Source organism: Podarcis liolepis (genome assembly GCF_965112155.1).
Source record: "Podarcis liolepis genome assembly, chromosome: 16".
Lineage (NCBI taxonomy): Eukaryota > Metazoa > Chordata > Lepidosauria > Squamata > Lacertidae > Podarcis > Podarcis liolepis.
The window spans coordinates 12,254,461-12,274,300 of NC_139567.1; the positions used below are offsets into that span (position 1 = coordinate 12,254,461).

Here is a 19,840-nt window from a genome sequence, read left to right on the forward strand (position 1 = left end):
GAAATGCATCCTTGATACTTACCGCTTAACCAAGGATAGCCAACTTGACACATTCTAAATGTGACTACATTTTCTCATTAGCCCCAGCCAACGTGGTCAACACTCAGAGATGATGGGAGTTTTAGGCCATCATCATTTGAAGGTACCACATTGGCTACCACTGGACAATCTGGCTTGCAAATGGAAAAAGTCGGCCAAAGTACAACCAGCAACCTAAAAACCAGTGATCACTGAATATTAAGAACTTCAAGACTCAGGCACACCCCAATAATTCGACACCAGCATCCAATTGCATTGACAAACAAAGCACACATCCACACTGAATCCAATCCCTTTTAACTTTCTTTGGGGTCAGGATAGCGTGGCAGGCAGCATAAGAAAATCAACATGCACACACATAGCCAGTCTCAAGCGACTCATTGAAGACTTGTTGCGAAAACCCCTGTCATAATTCTTCCCCTCTAAAGCTTTCTGACAGAGGCTTATGGGTGGAAGAAAATTCCTTGGACTTCCTGAAGGCATCCTGTTTTCACATCTGCAAATGCACATTCCAGCCAACCTAGGCCATCCTGCGAGGTGCTCCAGTGTGCAATGAAGTTTCCACAGGAGAACAAGGCACACTCAGACAAAAAGGGCTGTGCAAGGTGTTAACTACAGTATGCAAAAAGGCATAGCTATGTATGTTTATTTGGAACCAAGCCACACCAGGTTTAATAAGGCTTGCTCCCAAGAAAGTATGCCTAGGTTTATGGTTTTATGCTCCAATCCTACACACACTTTCCTGGAAGAAAATTCTCGTTCAATACACTACCAGCTTACTTCTGAGTAAAAGTACCTAGGATTGCACTGTGAGTTTCTGACACCCACAGTTTATCTTGCACATGCTTCCTGCAAGGCCAAAAATATCTGATTCTGATCTTACCCTAAGAAGAATACCCTAAGAATAGTGTGGAAATACTATATATATATATATATATATATATATATATATATATATATATAAAGAATACCATACCAAAGGTCACAGAGTTTTTGGTTTAAGCCAGGGGTCAGCAACCTTCCAACAGGTTTAATTCTTTTTTAAAAAAAACACAACCCTACACTTTATGCATTGTGGGAGTCTACTCAGCTTCCTCTCTGCACACACGCAAATATTAATGAAGCAGTACAGGCTCCTGTTTGCTGATCTAACAACAGACACACAGCTAATCGACAGCCCTGCTTGCAGGAGCAGCATATTCCCTCCGATCCTGTTGCCAGCGCCTGCTCTCAGCTGGAAGCAACGTGCAATGAAAAATCAGTCACATTCTGCCCCCCCAAAAAAAACACACACATTGCAAATGTGAATCCATCACGCCTTTCACTTGGCATTATCCTTCAGCAGCCATTGTCATTCAGACTAAGTCATTCCTTCAATGTTCACCGTGCAGGAGATTGGGAACAGCCAGTTGCGAGGGCACTAACTGGCATGCCACATCCACAGATTTGATAGCATTCAATGTAATAAAAGGAACCTAGGTTGAGACCCTTGTCCACAGCCCCACACTCAACGGAACTCGCTGCTCCTTGCCAACAAGAATATACTGTCAGCGGTTGCATCTTAAATTCCCAACAAGGCATGGGATGGTCAAGTAATATTTTTTTTTGGGGGGGAGGGGGTAACCTAAAAATAAAATTCCAGGAATCTCACCATTCTTGTCTTTTCCACCCCACCCTCCAGGACAGAACTAGCCTCAAACTGACCACCTTTCAAGTTTCAGTGGCAAAAATCACATCTGTAAATGAAATTCAGATTGGGGTGATGTTGAAACTCTTTTTCATTCACTCCTAAAGAGCTGGAACTCAGCTCCCAGCCCCCAACCCACCCACCAAATCTGCCTAAATTCTAAACAGAAATACTTTACAGCCCCATAATTTAAAGCACTTAAAAAAAACAAAACCCTCACTTTCCCTCCATGGTAAATAAAGATGGGTTATTATTATTTCCAGCGCTGCATGTTTTGCAGCTTTAGATTTTGCTTTAAAACCGACACATGCAATGGTTCCAGCTCCTGCCTTGGGCTGCTGCATCCTTTTCCAAAGTGTGTCTTGATGCCTCCCCTAGTGGACAGATTCTGGGAGAGTTTGTGGCCTGAAGATTTCTGTTTCCGCACACAGGCACAGAAAAGGGGAGGAAAGACTGCTAAGGGCTTTGGTAGGAAGCAAATTAAGAGCATACAGAAAACCGGAGCGCTGTCTCTGGCCACAGAGAGAGGGACTGGTACAAATCTTGCTAAGGCAAGCTGTGTGCGAACCCCAAGCCAGGGGAGGCCTGGAGCCTTCAATTGTCAGGGATCTGAAAGGTCAGTCACCCTCCAGCTGACAGCCTCTTCTCTGAAGCTAGCCTCTACCCAGTCGCATCCCCTTGTGTGCACTTCTTTTTATCACACTCGGGCCCATCTGTTACCTCAATGGAAAGTGCAAAGCAGAAGAGCCTCTGGGTGAGGCTGGAACTCTCCGCACGCAGGCCGAGTGCTCAATTCTGGGTGACATGGAAGGGGGAGGCGACTCCACAACGTGGCAGCTGCGCATTGGGGAGTACATGCACACCACATTTTTGCATGTTACACCTTTCGGACAGGGAAAGCGCAACCACTGCAGGTGCATACATTTTGCTGTGGATCGAACGTGCACCAGAAGGAAAAATAAAAATAAATGTAGCATCCCGGCATGTTGTACGCACCACATGCACAAAAATAATGGGAAACTACAAACGGGCTTTCATGAGAATCCGCACGTGTTTAACTCCAATCTTCCTACACAGACAAATGCTCTGTAAAGGGAATGATCTACAAAGTGACACGCAGTGGGTCAGGATTGGTGGTCTAACACAGACTCTGGACAAACTCACAAAGACAAGAATGGGGCAGGGAGGAAGGGGGACACAGTGAAAAAAGAAGACCCCCTTCCCACGCTGCCCAGACCCTAGTGCCCTCTTGTCGGTCTCCCATTATCATCCTTTCATAGGGTCGTTATCACCAACATCAACCAACCCCTTTTGCCTTTTCATCTAGACTTGAAACTGCCACCCCCAAAGCATGGCTCTCCATTTACTCCAGCGGGGGTCAGAGATTCGCCCGGAGCCTTTGGGCACCTCCCTCGGTGTTTCCCTGCCCCCAGTTTTCCAGAGCGAAAAGATCTGATACAATAGCAACTAGAGATCCGCCAAACTCCAGAACTGTGGCGCACTGAGCTGTCCCTAGACCAACCGCAGGACCCCCGGGGAACAAGGAACCCGTCTCCAAAAGAAAGGAAGCCAAACGCATCCGGATCGTGCGCCTCTGAATGTTACTTTCCTGCCCAGCTGTGCCAAGAAACTGCGCTTTCCCTTAGACGACGGGGAGCTCCGGAGCTGCGGTCTCTCCCGAGAGCTCTTTTTTGGGAGGAGGGTGTAAGGGGGGGTGGAGTAATAACCGGAGATCTTCAGATCAGGCGCATCTTACCTGCAGCGGGTCCCACCAAGGCCGGCAAGAAGCACAGGAAGCTCCGGAGCCAAAGCGGGAGCCGCCGCCGCATGGCTCAGCTCCTCCAGGGACGCATCCAGCAGAGGAAAGCGGAATCCTTTTCGCGGCGGCTCCCCAGCAGGGGGGCGGATCGGCTCCGGGGACCTGCCCCCAGCCGTGGCGAGAGGGAAGGGAGGCGGTCCTCGGGTTCAGCAGGGGAGGGGTGGGGAGATGGAGAGGCACGCGATCCGGGCAGGCTCCGGCACTTTGGGGAAAGCAACTCCAAGGCGCCGTTTGCTCCCGGGCGAGCGCAGCACTTCTGGAGCGACTCCCAGCGGAGCAAACACGTTGCTGATGCTGAGGTTGCTCCGGACGCCTGGCTGGTGCCTTGCTCGCCCGGGCGCGATAGCCGAGAAGCCGCCACGCCGTGGAACTTGCTTCAACTCCGCTGCCCCGGCCCCTTTGTCAGGCTGCTGGTTCCCCCAGCGGCGGCTGAAAGAGACGCCAACCCGCCTCGCCCGGAGAACGCGCGGGTCGAGAGGAGTTGGCCTCGGTCGAACCGGGATGGGAGGCGGGCGAGGTTTGGCTACGACGCCAGCAGCCACGCCGGAGGGACGCGCTTGCCGAGCTGCTCCCCGCCCCTGTCGCCCCACGGACGCGCAGGGGGGAGCGCTCTCGCAGGCTCACGCCGGATCAAGCCGCCAGCCAACGCGACTCGAATTGAATCTGGAACCTGCTCGGGGCGCAATTCCGACGCACGAAATAATCACAAGCCGTCGGGGTCCTCGGTTGCCCGCCTGATACAGTAATGTTCTTGCTACACGCGTGTATGAGAAGTAAGGGAAACGCCTTCGCTAGCGTGCACCGTCGTCATGTGAGAAGGCAGGGTGTGTGTTCTGCCCGTGTTAGAACAAACGCAGGGGGTGGGAGGGGCAACGCGGCAGCAGGGTCCGCCCCTGACCTACGTGCCTGCGTGCGAACCTGAGGACGAGTCCGACTAAGGGTTTGCTGCTGCTGTGCTACTCTCACCCACGAAGAGAACTGTTTGTAGTTCACTAATTGGAAGCTGGCGAAAAGTGAGCTTTCACCATCCAGACGTTCAGTGTGTGGGATAGCTAGGATCACACCTGTTATATTTGCACCTGACCATCACTGGTTCACCTAAAGAATCCTTGCACATAATTGAGCTTTCTCTTCATGATACCCTGGAAAAGTGAGGGTCCTTGTCACATGTGCAGTTTGCACACACACAAGTGTATTCACACATTAAGCCAAGACATGGGGAGCAGGGCAGCAGGCTTGATCCTGCCCTCTCCTGTCCATACCCCATCCACTTTTAATATAATGTCCAGAACAAGGTTCCTAACTGCGCATAAAGAGCCCACAGGTGTACAACCTAGACGTGGGATGGACCTTGTGCACATCTTCAGCTGAAGGTGTGGAGATGGATAGGAGGAATATGGCTGTGACCTCAATTCCACTCTCCACTTGACCCCCATTTTTCACTGTGAGCGGCTACATAGAACGATGGCAGTGTATATAGGTGTTTTCCTGCGTCACTGTATGCCCGTGGAGGAAAAGTGACACATGGGATGCAGCCTGGAAAAAATTGCTCCCCTTGGGTAGGTGCAGAGTCTCTAAAGACATTGGGTGGATTTATTTTGCTCATTCGGTGCAACCAGTCTAGGTGGCAGGCTACACTGCTTAGCATTCAGTAGAGAAAGCTGTTGTTATTATTCCCTAATGCAGCAAAGGAGAGGTGCTATGACAAGCCATGCCCTTTGATTTGGCAGCCGTGCCCTCCAATTCCAGATATGTGGCCTGTGAACTTTGTAATGCATTAAAGAAATGCACTGTGTGTATATTGAAAGACTCTTTCAGTCCACAGGTGAGATCGTCTTCATTTTGCCGTAGGACAGGGTGTTCCATACTTTAGTTGCTTTTATAAATCATTTTAACCGATGGTGCTGATTCTTCCTTATTTTGCATAATCTAGGTATGTGAAAGTCGATTCTGGAGATGGGGCCTGCTTGGTGAACCCTAACTTAAACCCTCTACAGAGGTTAGCCCTGCGGCAGCATCTTGCATTTGCTATGCTTCTGGTTTAGTGCTGAATTAGCAAAACAAGGAGCAAAAACTGGTCCTTGCAACATGACTGCTGAAGCCATCACCGTCAGTCCACAGACAAGGATTAGAGAAGCCACTGAGAGATGTCAGCTTCTTTACACACACACTCCACCAATGTAAGAAATAGAGAAATGAATTCTAGAGGTGAAGTTATATGGATGAAGTCTGCTGAAGCAAATACAAAAAAAAAAAGCATCTTAAAAGGCTAGTGTGCAAAAAGCTTTCAAGGACAAGAGTCCTTTTCATCAGTTTACAATTGCGTATATCAGAATAAATGCTCTGACTGTTCAGTGTCATAAGACTCTTTTTAAAGAAATATGCTTATTATAAGAAAATATCCATGAGGGCTATGGCATGGATCCAGACCAAGGATTTTATCCAATGCCAGTCCTATTTAGAGTAGACCCACTGAAGTTAATAGGCATGAGTCAGTTAAGTTCTTTATTTTCAAAGGGTCTACTGTAGAGGCTGGTTGGCCACAGCCCAATCAGCAGTGGAGCAAGCCAAGTGGGCACCTGGGGCGGCGCGCATGCCCTGCACCCAGGGGCAGGGCCAGTCGCTCGCGGGGCAGGGCGAACCAGGGCAGGACGCTGTGACTCCAAGGAGTCTGCCTGCCTCCTCCCACTCAGCCACCCTACAGCTGAGGGGGATGTGGTGGGCAGACCGTTTGGGGCAGCATGGAGCCTGTGGGTGTCCAAGCCACCGCGTCACTCCCAGGAGAGACGTGTGGCTCAGGCACAGTGAGTGCCACCCGGCATTTTGTCACTCCCCCTCAGTGGTAACACCCAGGGTGGCCTGCCTCCACCGCACCCCCCTTCCTCTGCCCCTAAGCCCAATATTAGTTGAACCTGAGTTCAACTTAGTCTGGATCCAGGCCTTATGATCCCATTATCTCTAGCATCACATGGAGATAGCAAGATACCTTCTGTGTCTTTGACAGCTATCATTATTATGGACACTGTAAAGATGTAACAGATGTATTATGGTACAGTCATACCTCGGGTTGAAGTTGCTTCAGGTTGAGCATTTCCGGGTTGCGCTCCACAGCAACTCAGAAGTAACGGAATGCGTTACTTCTAGGTTTTGCCGCTCGCGCATGCACAGATGCTCAAAATGACATCACGTTCATGCGCAGAAGTGGCAAATCACAACCCACACACACGCAGACGCACGGACGTGAGTTGCGTTCACTTCAGGATGCGAACAGGGCTCTGGAATGGATCCCGTTCACATCCAGAGGTACCACTGTGTAAGCTTCAAATGGACCAAAGCCCATTTTCTCAGATGGCTGATTTCGCTGCAACCATCTGCATTATACGGTTAAAACCGTTTCATACCACTTTAAGTAGTCATGGCCAGGGGTGCCATGTCCTAGGGGCCAAGCTCTTTTGGCCCCCCAATGGCAACAGCAAGAGCAGGAAGAGGCCCAGCACCAGAGAGGAAGAGCTGTCAGCCGTTGAAGCCATGCTGGCACTGCATTCAGCTCTGCCACAGCTCCTCCAGACATGTTGATGTGATGTCACGTGATGGGCAACAAGCGTGTGATGTCACACACACACACACACACACACACACAACGCTGGCTCCCCTAATCTTTGGTGCAAGTTGGTGCCCCTGGTCATGCCCTCCTCCAAGAACCCTGAGTGCTGAGAGTTGTTAAAGGTAAAGGGACCCCGACCATTAGGTCCAGTTGCGGACGACTCTGGTGTTGCGGCGCTCATCTCGCTTTACTGGCCGAGGGAGCTGGTGTACAGCATCCGGGTCATGTGGCCAGCATGACTAAGCCGCTTCTGGCAAACCAGAGCAGCGCACGGAAACGCCATTTACCTTCCTGCTGGAGTGGTACTTATTTATCTACTTGCACTTTGACGTGCTTTCGAACTGCTAGGTTGGCAGGAGAGTTGTTAGGAGGCCTCAGTTCCCCTCATAAAACTATAATTCCTTGAGTAGTTTAACAGTCAAACCCTCTTCCAAAGGAACTCTAGAAATTGTCACCATGTGAGGGGAATAGTTTGGTCAAATTTTGACCATGTGGTCATTTTTAAAAAGCACACCTGCCAGCCAATCACTAGACGTGTGGGGGGTTTCCTTCTGCTGCGAACAGGCTCATGCAGCCAAAGCTCAGTGCTGGGCTGAAAACTCTGTGTACAAAACAGCCCCACACTGCTCTTTAAACCTCTGGTTTTGAAAGGCTCAAAGAGCAGCATGGCGCTGTTAGCAAACCTATTTGCCCCCATGCTTCTCTTTGAAGTCCCTGCAGTCAGTTTTTCAAGGTGCAGCATCACCTGACATCACTATACTGTCAGGTGATTAGCAAGAGTGCAACCCCACCCACCTGCCAAATTTGGCCTTCCAGGGGTGGGGAGTTAAAAGATTCAAACCCACCCTAACTGGCTCTGAGTTTCAGTGCCTAGCCCAGAGTCACATTATGATACGATACGATCTCTTTATTGTCATTGTCCCATACAGAACAATGAAATTGAAAAATCTGCATAAGACATTCAAAACCCCCTAAAAACTCTGAAACCCCATTTTAAAATACAATACAGTGGTACCTTGGGTTACATATGCTTCAGGTTACATACGCTTCAGGTTACAGACTCCGCTAACCCAGAAATAGTGCTTCAGGTTAAGAACTTTGTTTCAGGATGAGAACAGAAATCGTGCTCCGGCGGCGCGGCAGCAGCAGGAGGCCCCATTAGCTAAAGTGGTGCTTCAGGTTAAGAACAGTGTCAGGTTAAGAACGGACTTCCAGAACAAATTAAGTACTTAACCCAAGTGTCAGGGAACTGCCATCAGTGCCGGAGGGAGAGAGCAAACTCCAGAGGGATTCCAGAGAGCGTCCCGGGGTTGGGAGAGGCAGCCCATCTTCTGGGGAAGAGAATCAGCGTAGCACCAGTGGAGAAGGAGGGCAGATGGGGGAAGCGGCGAGGTGGTCCCATGACTCCTTGCCGGGGACCAGCGGGGAGAGTAGAGGTCCTCCGCTGCCTACGCCCTCCTTGCACAGAAGGCTTTTGCGCAGAGAGAGTAGGAGGAGACTAGGCGTCAAAGAGCTTCTTTGCTGGAAGAAGTTTAAGAAACGCCCACTGATGGATTCTGCCAGCGATTGAGACAGCCACGGGTGAGTGGCTGTCCGGACAGAAAAGGTTCACTCAGGCAACCCAGCCAGGTGTTTGCACCGGCTTACGCACGAGCAACCCCTAGAACCACTACACCGAGGTACCACTGTATACTCTCATAGAGACTCCTTATACTGCATTTAAGTTAGGATAAAGCAGATGGAGAGGCCATAGTCCAATAATGGATACTTCATGAGCCAAAGATCCCACCCAGCTTCATCCTGTTCAGAGTCCTGTTCACCGCTGAGTATTTTCCACTCAGCATTTTCCCATCACAGAATATCAGGTACCAGGTATAAAAGTGACCTCTGCCTGAGACCTGGGTAGCCTCTGTTGCCAGCAAGTACAGCTAGTTCCAAGGTAGCTGGACCAATAGCCTGGATCACCACAAGGCATCTTATTAAATTCATACCTCGGGGGAGATGAATGTACTCTCCTCACAATGACCAATTGGCTTTACAAAACCTACATCTATGCACCTGACTTGTTTTTTCTCCCTTTGAAATTTCTGGGGGCAAGGAGAAAAGAGTTTCCCCAACTTCCTCAGCTGGTTTGATAATATTGCTCCATGGATCACTTGTATAGTTCGGGAGGTCGTGGCGAATGTTTGGCCTAAATTGACCTTCCCTGTAATATGAAGCCATTCGTTTTTGTCCTTGCAGAAACAGAAACAAATCAAACCGGGACGCAGGTACCCACTTGTCCTGCAGACCTGGTGATTCTGATGAAGAGAAACCACAGCTAATGAGCTGGCAAGTGTCATCTGCTAACTTGTGCAACAACTCATTAAGGGCAGGCCTGGGACCCTGCCCCACCCCCATCACCACCCAGGTAATTAAAAAGCTGCCTTCTCCTATGATCACACATAAGATCTGCGTAAGATCTAAACAAGACACACACACCTTCCCCCCCCTTTTTTCAGTTATTATGACTGTGGTTGTGCCATGACAGGGAGATGCACAAATTAAACACATGTATACACACCAAAGCTAAACTGTCAACTCTCAAGTCTTGCATAAATGACAGCTAAATTGGTTGGGGGGTTTCCAGAAAGAAGAGAAATCAGGTGAGAATGTGCATTTGATTTGAAAATATGCATTAATGTTCGCAGTTCGCACACTCCGGGCTGCCATCAGAATCCAGGTAGCGAGCTCCCTTGCGGCTGATTTTCCAATGCGCTCTTTTAAATGGAAGTGAAAGACTGAAAGAGGAGGGGATACCAAGCGATGTAGGAGTTTTAAGGAGCAAGCATCGTTGTCCTTTTGGACTCCGCCACCTGCACTAATTGTAGAAGCATGAAAGGATACAAAAATTGCATCCTCAGAAGCCCTGGCACTTCGGGCTAAAGGGTGGGTAATAAATCAAATTATCGTCATCGTCATCGTTTCTGAGCCTTCTCCTCCCCTTCAACATCTCCCCTGCTATCAGGACATTTCGAGGTGATGCAGTTTAATATAAACACCAAGATTTTTTCCAGGTTATGACAAGTAGCCTCCTCTCTCACACACACAATGCCTCAGGCCCTTGTGAACCTTCTGTCCTCTGTCTGTGGACTGCCCTTCTCTTCCATCTCAAGATACACTCCTTTCAACTCAAGTCTCAGCCTGTGCTAAGCTGAGGTCAGCGCTTGGTCAGCAGGTACCATCTCTCAATATATTTTTTTGGGGGGAGGGGTGTAGTTCTACACTTGATTAATCCTCTTTTAAGCAACGCTATTACTTTTTAAACGTGTCACCACTGTTCATGTGACCTTTAACCCCTTAGAAGAAGCCCAGCAGGCTTTGCCCTGGCAAATGATATATCCATCTTTTATGTACCTTTCTGTAACAGTATCTAATGCAGACTTAAGATTCCTGCCTTGTGATAAATACCAATCACCCAGGTTTTCAGTTTCCGGAAGAGCGAAAAGAAAAACAGTTTCTGCACAATTTTTCTCCCCCCCTGCCCCCCCATTAGCCTCTTTTCCCATTTCAAATGGGGGGGGGGGAGCCTGCAAGAGTGATGGAAAGGAACAGAATAGCTGTTGATGAACGAAAGGCAAAGATGAAATCTGTTGCAATGTCGACAGACTTGAATATAAAAATGGAACTGACATTCGTCAGCTAAAGAAATCAGACAGATTATTCACCCATTCTTCTTATTCTGCCACCGAGTCGCAGGCCAGGGGCTGCTTCAGGGATCAATCCTGCTTCTTTCTTTCTTTCTTTTCTCTCTCTCTCTGCCCCCCTTTCTTTTCTTCTGAAAAGTACTAAAATAGATCAAGATGGAAATTGCCATTTTTATAGCACAAGGTTCTCTCTGCAGAAGGTTTTGGCCAAATAATTAAGTATCCAGCAATTGTAGAAACTTGCAGGGAATTAATGTTCATCAGTTAAGCCAAGAAAGTGATAAAAATGCAAATCTGTTACTAAATTAACAGAGAGCACCAGCCTCCAGGTATAAAGAGGAGTGATTTCGGCATTAAATCGAGGTGCCTGGCTTATTGGAGCCCCACATGAATGAAAATTAGGGGCTTGCCAACGCTAACGATGCAGGAATGGAGGTGATTCCACCATTCCCTTGCAATTGACCTTGGGGTGGGGCAATCCACCTGAAATATGTCTTAGGAAAGAGCAGAGGAGAGTAAGATTATTTCAATCAATTGCACCATTGTATAGAATAGGAATGGAGAACCTTTGGTCCTCCAGATGTTTTTGGACTCCCAGCTCACACCAGTCCTAACCAGCATGACCACTGATTAGGGATGATGGGAGATGGAGCCTAGTAACAAGTATTGGTGTGCAGGGGCTGAGGACAGAGGCCCTTTGGAAAGATGGACTCAGGCTATATGGTATCAGTAATCGGATGACCACAGGTTCCCCACCTCTGAGAAAGAAACTGGTTGTGTAAAATAAGGAGCATTACTCAAAAGTTGTCAAGGTGTTGCCTTCAGGGTGAGTTATAGAGTGCCATACAACTCAGATGTAGAAGGACATTGAAACATTTCTGGATCAGGCCAAAGGTCCATCCAGCCCAGGGGTGAGGAACTTGTGGCCTTCCAGATATTTCTAGATTCCAACTCCCATCATCAGCATAGTCAATGGTTGGGGTGACGGAGCTGAACTCCAGCCACATCTGGAGAGCCACAGGATTCCTCCCCCCTTCCCGATCTAGCCCAACATGGTATTTCCCATAGTGGCCAACCAAATGCCTCCGAGAAGTTCCCTTTGAACTTGAAAGATTGGTAGACCTAACCTTGAATTTGAAGCTCCCTATGCTACTAGGACGCAGGTGGTGCTGTGGGTTAAACCACAGAGCCTAGGACTTGCCGATCAGAAGGTTGGCGGTTCGAATCCCTGTGACGGGGTGAGCTCTCATTGCTCGGTCCCTGCTCCTGCCAACCTAGCAGTTTGAATGCACATCAAAGTGCAAGTAGATAAATAGGTACCGCTCCGGCGGGAAGGTAAACAGCGCTTCTGTGTGCTGCTCTGGTTCGCCAGAAGCGGTTTAGTCATGCTGGCCACATGACCCGGAAGCTGTACGCCGGCTCCCTCGGCCACTAAAGTGAGATGAGCGCCGCAACCCCAGAGTCGGCCACGACTGGACCTAATGGTCCTTTACCCTTTACATGCTACTAGAATCTGGTGGCAACCAATTCTATAAATGCATGATTTTCTGTGTGAAGAATTTCCTTTTGCCTGCCCTAAAACTCTTACTGATCAATTTCATTGGATGATATGCCCCCCCAAATTCTAGTATTATGAGTGGGAGAAAAACTTATCTCTATCCACTTTCACTGCACAGTGCATAATTTACACCTGACTCCTACCAGTCTGATGTGGTCAGGCCTCTCATCTAAGGCTGGTGTCAACTCTGCACCAGCTATTGACATCCCGCAGAGAAATAATCAGGATAGAAGCCACAAGGGGCATTCTGGAAAGAGTAGGAAAGCATCATCTCACACAGTTGTGCCCTCAGGAAGGTCTGGGATTTCTCCAGGAAGTAATAATGAAGAAAATATTGCTTCTTCAGAGTGGGGATGGGGGGGGGATACAGTTCACTTCATATTTTAATGAAAACCACCTAGTTCATATTTCCCAAAACAATAGATGACCTGAAACACAACTTTGAAATATGCAGTTCTCTGAAAACTTTTGTGGCATGGCTCTCCAAGCAGATAATGTACCCATTGCTATAGTATTCATGGGGAAAGTACACAAAAATGCATGTATATCTAGGAAAATAACATACAGATATGCATCGAATTGGGGGAAATTACTTACAGAAATTGTCTAGATTGCATTAAAATCGGTTCATTAGAAGAAATGTTAAAATGCTAATGAATTCTTGTAAATACTTTTTTTTAAAAAGCAAACTGATGAGGAAGCCTAGCAAACTGAACTTAAAGATTGGGAAAATGAAAAACTGAAGTCAACAACTTCATCCATGCTTATCCACAAGTGAAGATCCTAGTTATCCAGAGGTCGATGAGCTTCCTATTATTTCCAAGTCCCCCAGAATTGATATCGCTGTCTTCTGCCCTCCCCATAATTGCCTGCAGCATCACATGGAGTGTCATAGAGGTGCCAGCTAGTTCCACAGCTGTTTTTATTGCTTTGTCTCAACTCAAGTAACAAGTGAAAGAGCAAAAAAACGGAATAGAGCGCCTTTATGCATGGGCAAACTGCTCCCCCCACCCCTCAGTCACAGAATAAATACAGTCATCTCCCACCACTCAGATGAGATCGGGGACAAGGGCCTGTGTGCAGAGCAGAAGGTGCAACATCCAGGCAAGCCTGAGCCTCATCAAACCTCATGTCAGAAATTAAGCACCTTCTCATGGGTAAGTGGGTAGTGGGACGCGGGTGGCGCTGTGGGTTAAACCACAGAGCCTAGGACTTGCCAATTAGAAGGTCGGCGGTTCGAATCCCCGCAATGGGGTGAGCTCCCGTTGTTCGGTCCCTGCTCCTGCCAACCTAGCAGTTTGAAAGCACGTCAAAGTGCAAGTAGATAAATAGGTACTGCTCCATCAGGAAGGTAAACGGCGTTTCCGTGCGCTGCTCTGGTTCGCCAGAAGCAGCTTAGTCATGCTGGCCACATGACCCGGAAGCTGTACGTCGGCTCCCTCGGCCAATAAAGCGAGATGAGCGCCGCAACGCCAGAGTCGGTCACGACTGGACCTAATGGTCATGGGTCCCTTTACCTTTACGTTTATGCATGTGCAAACTGCTCCCTCCCCCCCAGTCACAGAATAAATACAGTCATCTCTCACCACTCAGATGAGATCAGGTACAAGGTGCTGTGTGCAGAACAGAAGGTGCAACATCCAGGCAAGCTTGAGCCTTAACAAACCTCACTTCAGAAATTAAGCACCTTCTCAGGGGTAAATTCTCAGTAGTTCACTGAAGCTGAACTAGCCTAACATCCTATCTTGGCTTGTAAGCTGTCTCTGTAGAGGGGAGAGGGAGCCTCTCTTGGCTTGTAAGCTGTCATAAACATGGGCTTCCATGAAGGTTGGGGAAATAAAGGGATTCATCTCAGTTTAGGGTTAGGGTGGGGCTGAGCTGAGCTGCTGGATCTCACTCAGCCCAGGATAGAGGCAGGCTGAATCCTGCAAAAGGAAGTTTTCATATCTCGTCTCCTAATATGAGCGAGTTCCAGTAAGGAGCTTATGAAAACCAGCTCCTCCAGGATCGTGCTTTATCAGTTATTAGAGTCCTCCTCTGTTATGGGAATCTTCGCTCGTGATCTTACTGTCCCCAGACAGGAAGGCACCAACAAATTCTGGTGCTCTTCCATTTCTGAGAAGATAGAATCATAGGAAGCTGCTGTGTACCAGGTCAGACATTTGGTCTAGGTGGCCCAGTATTGTGACTGACAGTGGCTCTCTGGGGTGTCAGATGTGTTTGTGCAGGGTGGGGTGGGGTCCTCCATATCCCCTACTACCTGATCCTTTTCACATGGGAGATGCCAGGGACTGGGAGACAATTTTGGTCTGAAAGGAGAAATAATAATAATAGAATCGTACAATTCTAGAGTTGGATAGGGCCAGCCCCCAGCAGTGCAGCAATCTTTCATCCCATGTGGGACTTGAACCCACAACCTTGGGATTAAGAGTCACTTGCTCTTCTGACCGAACCATTGTCTATTAAGCAAAAAGAAAGAGGAAGAATGAACAAACTTGGGACCTTTGCATGCAGAAGACAGGTGCTCATCCTCTGACCTGGGCCTCCCCTCCATTTTCATGAAATAAATGCCTCTTTTCATCAAGTGTCTGAGGCCTGATCCAAGCTTTCAAACAAGCAGCATGATGGGTAACACTTAACATGAAGAATATATCATCTTAGAGGAGGAGGGGGAGAATACTGAACGTTTATATAGCACTCAAGTGTTGGAAGTCCTTCGTATGCCTAAAATAGTTGCGAACTTCACAATTACTATTTACCACAATTCTTATAATTATTGATTTGAATTGCTATTGTTGCTGCTGCTGCTAAACTCTTATAAAGTGCCGAATATTTCCCAGGTGATATAAAGTACAGTGGTACCTCAGGTTACAGATGCTTCAGGTTACAGACTCTGCTAACGCAGAAATAGTACCTCAGGTTAAGAACTTTGCTTCAGGATGAGAACAGAAATCGCGCGGCAGAGGCACGGCAGCAGTGGGAGGCTCCATTAGCTAAAGTGGTACCTCAGGTTAAGAACAGTTTCAGGTTAAGAATGGACCTCCAGAACGAATTAAGTTCTTAACCTAAGGTACCACTGTACATATATGGAAAGCTAAAGCAGTCCCTGCCTACAGGCTCCCAGTCTAATAAGATGTGGTGCAAAAAGGAATAAGGAACAGGTTCCCCAACTCTCCAGGGCAGATTTGAGGAGGGCATGGGGAGGGCATAGAAGGGGTGTTGTTCTTTTCAGTTCTGCAAGCAGAAATCCTTGTGCTGATGGAACATGTTAATTGGATACCCGCCCCATTCTTACAGTGGCCAACCATATGCCCATGGGAAGCCCCCAAGCAGAATCTGAGTGTAAAAACATTATCCCCACCTGTGATTCCTAGCACCTGGTATGCAGATGCATGCTCCCATCAGAAAATACTATCCTCAGAAAAGACACACACAGTGGCAGCATAGGCTTTGGGATCTAGATGCTCTATAAATTCCACACTGGGAGGGCTCAGACACATTTGTTTGCTGTGCACCATCAGAGAGTCCTCATGCAGGTTTCCATTTGCATTCAGAAGGCCACTGTCAGAGACCAAGCTGAGGAGAGCTACTCTGATGAGGAGCCTCCCCCTTCCCCCTGCTCTTGACCAGGATCATGAAGCTGCCCAGGAACAGTGGAGCAGTATAGATTTGGAACAGTGGTTTGCAGAGGGGCATAGTTCAGAAGACAACAGCTGGGCAGAACTGAGTGGGGAACAGCTAGGAAAAAAAGAACAGGGAGAAGAGAATTAACAGACTCCCTTTCGCTGGAAAGTGTCCAAACGATCAGTCCAAGGTCACGGAGAGCAGATAAGGTAGCTACACAGAAGGCCAAATGGTTGTGAGTCAGGTTGCCAGATGAAGAAGTGATGGGGGTGGCTTGGGGGGAAGTGGGGGGAAACCTTAATTGGGAGCACCTTTCCTCTGAGAATGGAGTCTTTGTTCTTTTGCTGTGAAAGTTAAAAATCTCTTTAACCGGTAAGAGACTGTTTTCACTTTGTTCTGCTTATCCATGGCCAAAGGGAGGGAGGAAACCGCTTCCCCAAAGCCCGACAGCCACCCCTGTTCATCTCCACCACAGGACAGTATGAAACACTGTCCCATCCATAGCTGCCATCATCTTATGGAGGGCTCTGCGCACCACTCTGACGCTGTTACAACATTGGGCGGAGTGAAACGTGGCAGTGATGTGGCCCCAGTGGCTCCTTCTGAGCCAGGGGTTGGGGCTTCACATGCCCAGGCAGATAGTTGGTGATGGTATCAACAGCATGGTCAGGCTTCTTGCTCTGCCTGCCTCTCTTCCCTCCTTCCCTCATGTGCCAGCCGGGCCCCTCCCTCTCCTATGCCCACTTCCAGTGCCTGCTGGCCAGGTGCTCTCATCAGTGCTCTGGCTGCAACCATGGTATTTAGGGGGTGGCCCCCGAAGAGGCTGCTGCCCCCACCATGGGAAGGCGCCTTCTTTGCTGGCTTGCCCAGATGCCCATGTCCTCCTCGGCTGCTCTGTGCCAAGCCACATGGAGGGAAGGATCAAGTAAGCAAGGAAAGAAGGGACAGGCAGGGTGGGAAAAATACTGTGGGGGTTGAGCCCCCAGAGGAATTGAGAGGGACAAGGTATCCCAGCTCCATAGAGTTGGCAGGTATGGCCGCATCTACTCATTTTGGTCTTGTGCAGTAGCCTTCAGCTAGTCTCCGCATCTGCCTTTTTCTGTGTGTGCCATGCAATGTGATCTTGTGGCATTTGTGCTGGGTGTGCAAGCCCCCCTATTCTTTTATTCATGAGGGCTGTTTTTCACCAACAGAATATTGGAGCCCTCATTTCTGTCTCAAGGAATCTATTAACTAGTAGTTAACAGTGCAAAACGATCCAATTTGCCCTGCCCAAACCATGTGTGATCTAAAATACAACTATCCTTCGAATTATGCAATTCTCCTAATTTTACAGAGCAAATCTCCAAGCAAAACAGGCACCTGAAAGCATGCATATCAAGGGAAAGTGTGCACAAAAACATACAGAAAATAGCGTGCAAAATTGTGTACAAAAATGCATATATTAGGAATAATGACCACAAAAATGCAAACAGATATTCATGGATTTTTGTTTTTGTTTTTAAGCAAACTGAAGTTAAAATGGGGAAAAAAGAGAATGTGAGAGAAACCAAAAGTGACAGATTCATCCAGCCCTGCTTTTAACTTTTGGAGCTCAGCAGAAAGTGATATTCGTAACACACCAGACTTGTAAATGCCCTCAGACTGCAGGATGATTTCTCCTCCAGGTGGATGTTCTATATTCTGAATCATAACATTGCCTTTTTATCACAGCTTCAAACACTTTTGATTCTGCATATTTGGTTCATTTTAAGCCAATTAAAGACACTTGTGAGAACAAGCGCCGAGTGATTTCTAAATTCCTCACTTAGCCGTCTAGGAAAATTTCAGCCTCATCATTCATCGTCAGTCTGCAGGGGCTGGAGCTGATCCCATCTATAATTTCCTCCTTGGTTCTGAGTTCCATGTGTCCAATGCTTTTACGCCATCTTCATAATGAAAGTATATAGCTGCCTTAGCTCATTCTGTTGAAATAGCACATCGCAATGCTACCTCTTCCCTCCTGCGCTGCCCTGTGTAAATCTTAGCCATCAATTTTTGACATTCTAATTATGGGACTCCAAACAGTTATGCTCAGTAGATCATAATCCCATCTCATAGCTTCACTACTCGAACTCTCTCGTTTCCATTCTCCTTCCTCTTCTGTATAGAAATGTAGGTAAATTAATATCCCTTTCTATTAAGTTTTTTATATTTTTTTGCTGTAGGATGATGTCACCATTTGGCTTATTTAGGATGCTTGGAAATCTATACTGCACTTTTCATCTCAGCTCCTTGTCCAGCCTTAACTTGAACTTCCTGATCTAATTATTTTAATCGCTCATTTAAATGTTTCAATTGTTATGCTTTTTGACAAGCTTGTTTTATTGTATATTTTAATTATGGATGTTTCACTGGAGTATGTCTCTGTGTGTGTGTGTGTGTCAATTATGCATAGATAGTTTATAATTGATTTTGTACTTGTAAACCACTTAGAAGCCATTTTGGTCACATAAGTGGTATAGAAATTAATTAACAAGAACTTGGTTTGAAGCCCTGCTAACGTGAGCCACAGGATCCAAGTTTCATTCACATGGTCACTTTTGGTGATTGATCGCTAGCCATAGTACCTGGAGAGTTTTGGTGGACTGAAAGTGTTCGGGGTCAAATCATTGTCTGAAATGGTAAGCCAAAGATGGGGAGCCTGTGGTCTCACACAAGTCACATCCAGGATTGCCAAGAGTCAGGGATGATGGGAATTGTAGTCATCTGGAAGGCCACTAGTTTCTTGCCCCCATGGGCTTGTAAGCTGTCATAAACATGGGCTTCCATGAAGGTTGGGGGAATTAAAGGGATTCTAAAATGAGGGGCACATTCCCATTCTCTTTGCCCTTATCACCCCACTGGTTCCTGCTAGTACTTCGTATGTAGCAGTGAAGGATAACATAACAAGGGATAGGCATATCCATCAGCTTTGCTTTCTCACACTTTCTCATTTGTCCAGTATTCAGCTCGTCACATGTTCACAAGAGTTTGGGATTCTTTTAAAGTCCTCCTGAAAATTCACCAGCCTTTTAGTGTGAATTTCTCATAAGACACACATTTGTGTGTGCAATATTGCTCAATATACACATTTTTACAAATCAAGTTTCCTGTAATGCACTTTTGTATGCTGTTTTTACAAATATATGCATTTCAACGCACATTTTACCACAATATATGCAATTATGTATATTAGTTGGCTGAAGAACTGCATTGCAAAATTTGGAAAAGTGTAAATTTCGCAGGGTGGTTGTGTGAATTTTGGTTCATGTGTTGTTTTGGAAAGTATACATTGGGTAGGTTTGCTTCTGAATGCAAACAGAATCAAATTACTCCCAAATCCCTAAACAAAATGCAGGATAGTGTCCTCCAAAGGGCTAAATTGGACAAATAGGATCTCCCACAGTTTGCTGTTTGTTTATTTTAAAAAAGCAGTCAATGGTGGGGCAATTGGATTGAACCTATCAGCACAAGGGTAGAGGAAAATAAAAAGCTGCCTTATAGCAACTTATACCATTGAACCATCTTGCCTAGTACTGATTGGTGGTGGCTCTCCAAGGTTTCACACAGGAGCTATTTCCCAGTCATACCTAGGGACGCCAGGGACTGAACCTGGGACCTTTGCCATGCAAAACATGTACTCTACCACTCAGCTACAGCTCTTCCCTGACCCATAAGAACATAGGAAGCTGCCTTATACTGAATCAAACCACTGGTCCATCTAGGTCAGCCTTTCTCAACCTTGGGTCTCCAGATGTTGTTGGACTACAATTCCCACCATCCCTAGCTAGCAGTACCTGTT

At 47.4% G+C, this 19,840-nt stretch overlaps 1 protein-coding gene and 1 long non-coding RNA gene across 14 annotated transcripts in view; one reads left to right on the forward strand and one right to left on the reverse strand.

Moving 5' to 3' along the window:
• The window catches only part of ROBO3 (roundabout guidance receptor 3), a 333,100-nt gene that overhangs the window by 202,158 nt on the left and 111,102 nt on the right, over window positions 1-19,840 (reverse strand). For 5 of the 12 annotated variants that reach the window (XM_083480337.1, XM_083480336.1, XM_083480335.1 and 2 more), the window contains exon 1: window positions 3,483-3,608. The exons of the other annotated variants lie outside the window; for them this stretch is intronic. In XM_083480337.1, coding sequence (XP_083336463.1) covers window positions 3,483-3,555 — 73 coding nt within the window. In that variant the 5' untranslated portion in view covers window positions 3,556-3,608. Of the gene's footprint in view, window positions 1-3,482; window positions 3,609-19,840 lie in introns of those variants that run through there. 12 annotated transcript variants of the gene reach the window in all.
• Window positions 4,280-13,382, forward strand: LOC310695844. Of its 2 annotated transcripts, XR_014520278.1 has the most exons (4): window positions 4,280-5,544; window positions 9,391-9,559; window positions 9,840-10,366; window positions 13,079-13,382. It is a non-coding gene; the product is annotated as an uncharacterized lncRNA (long non-coding RNA). The 2 variants fall into 2 exon arrangements; XR_014520279.1 differs by lacking the exon at window positions 9,840-10,366 and having other exon boundaries at window positions 13,079-13,369.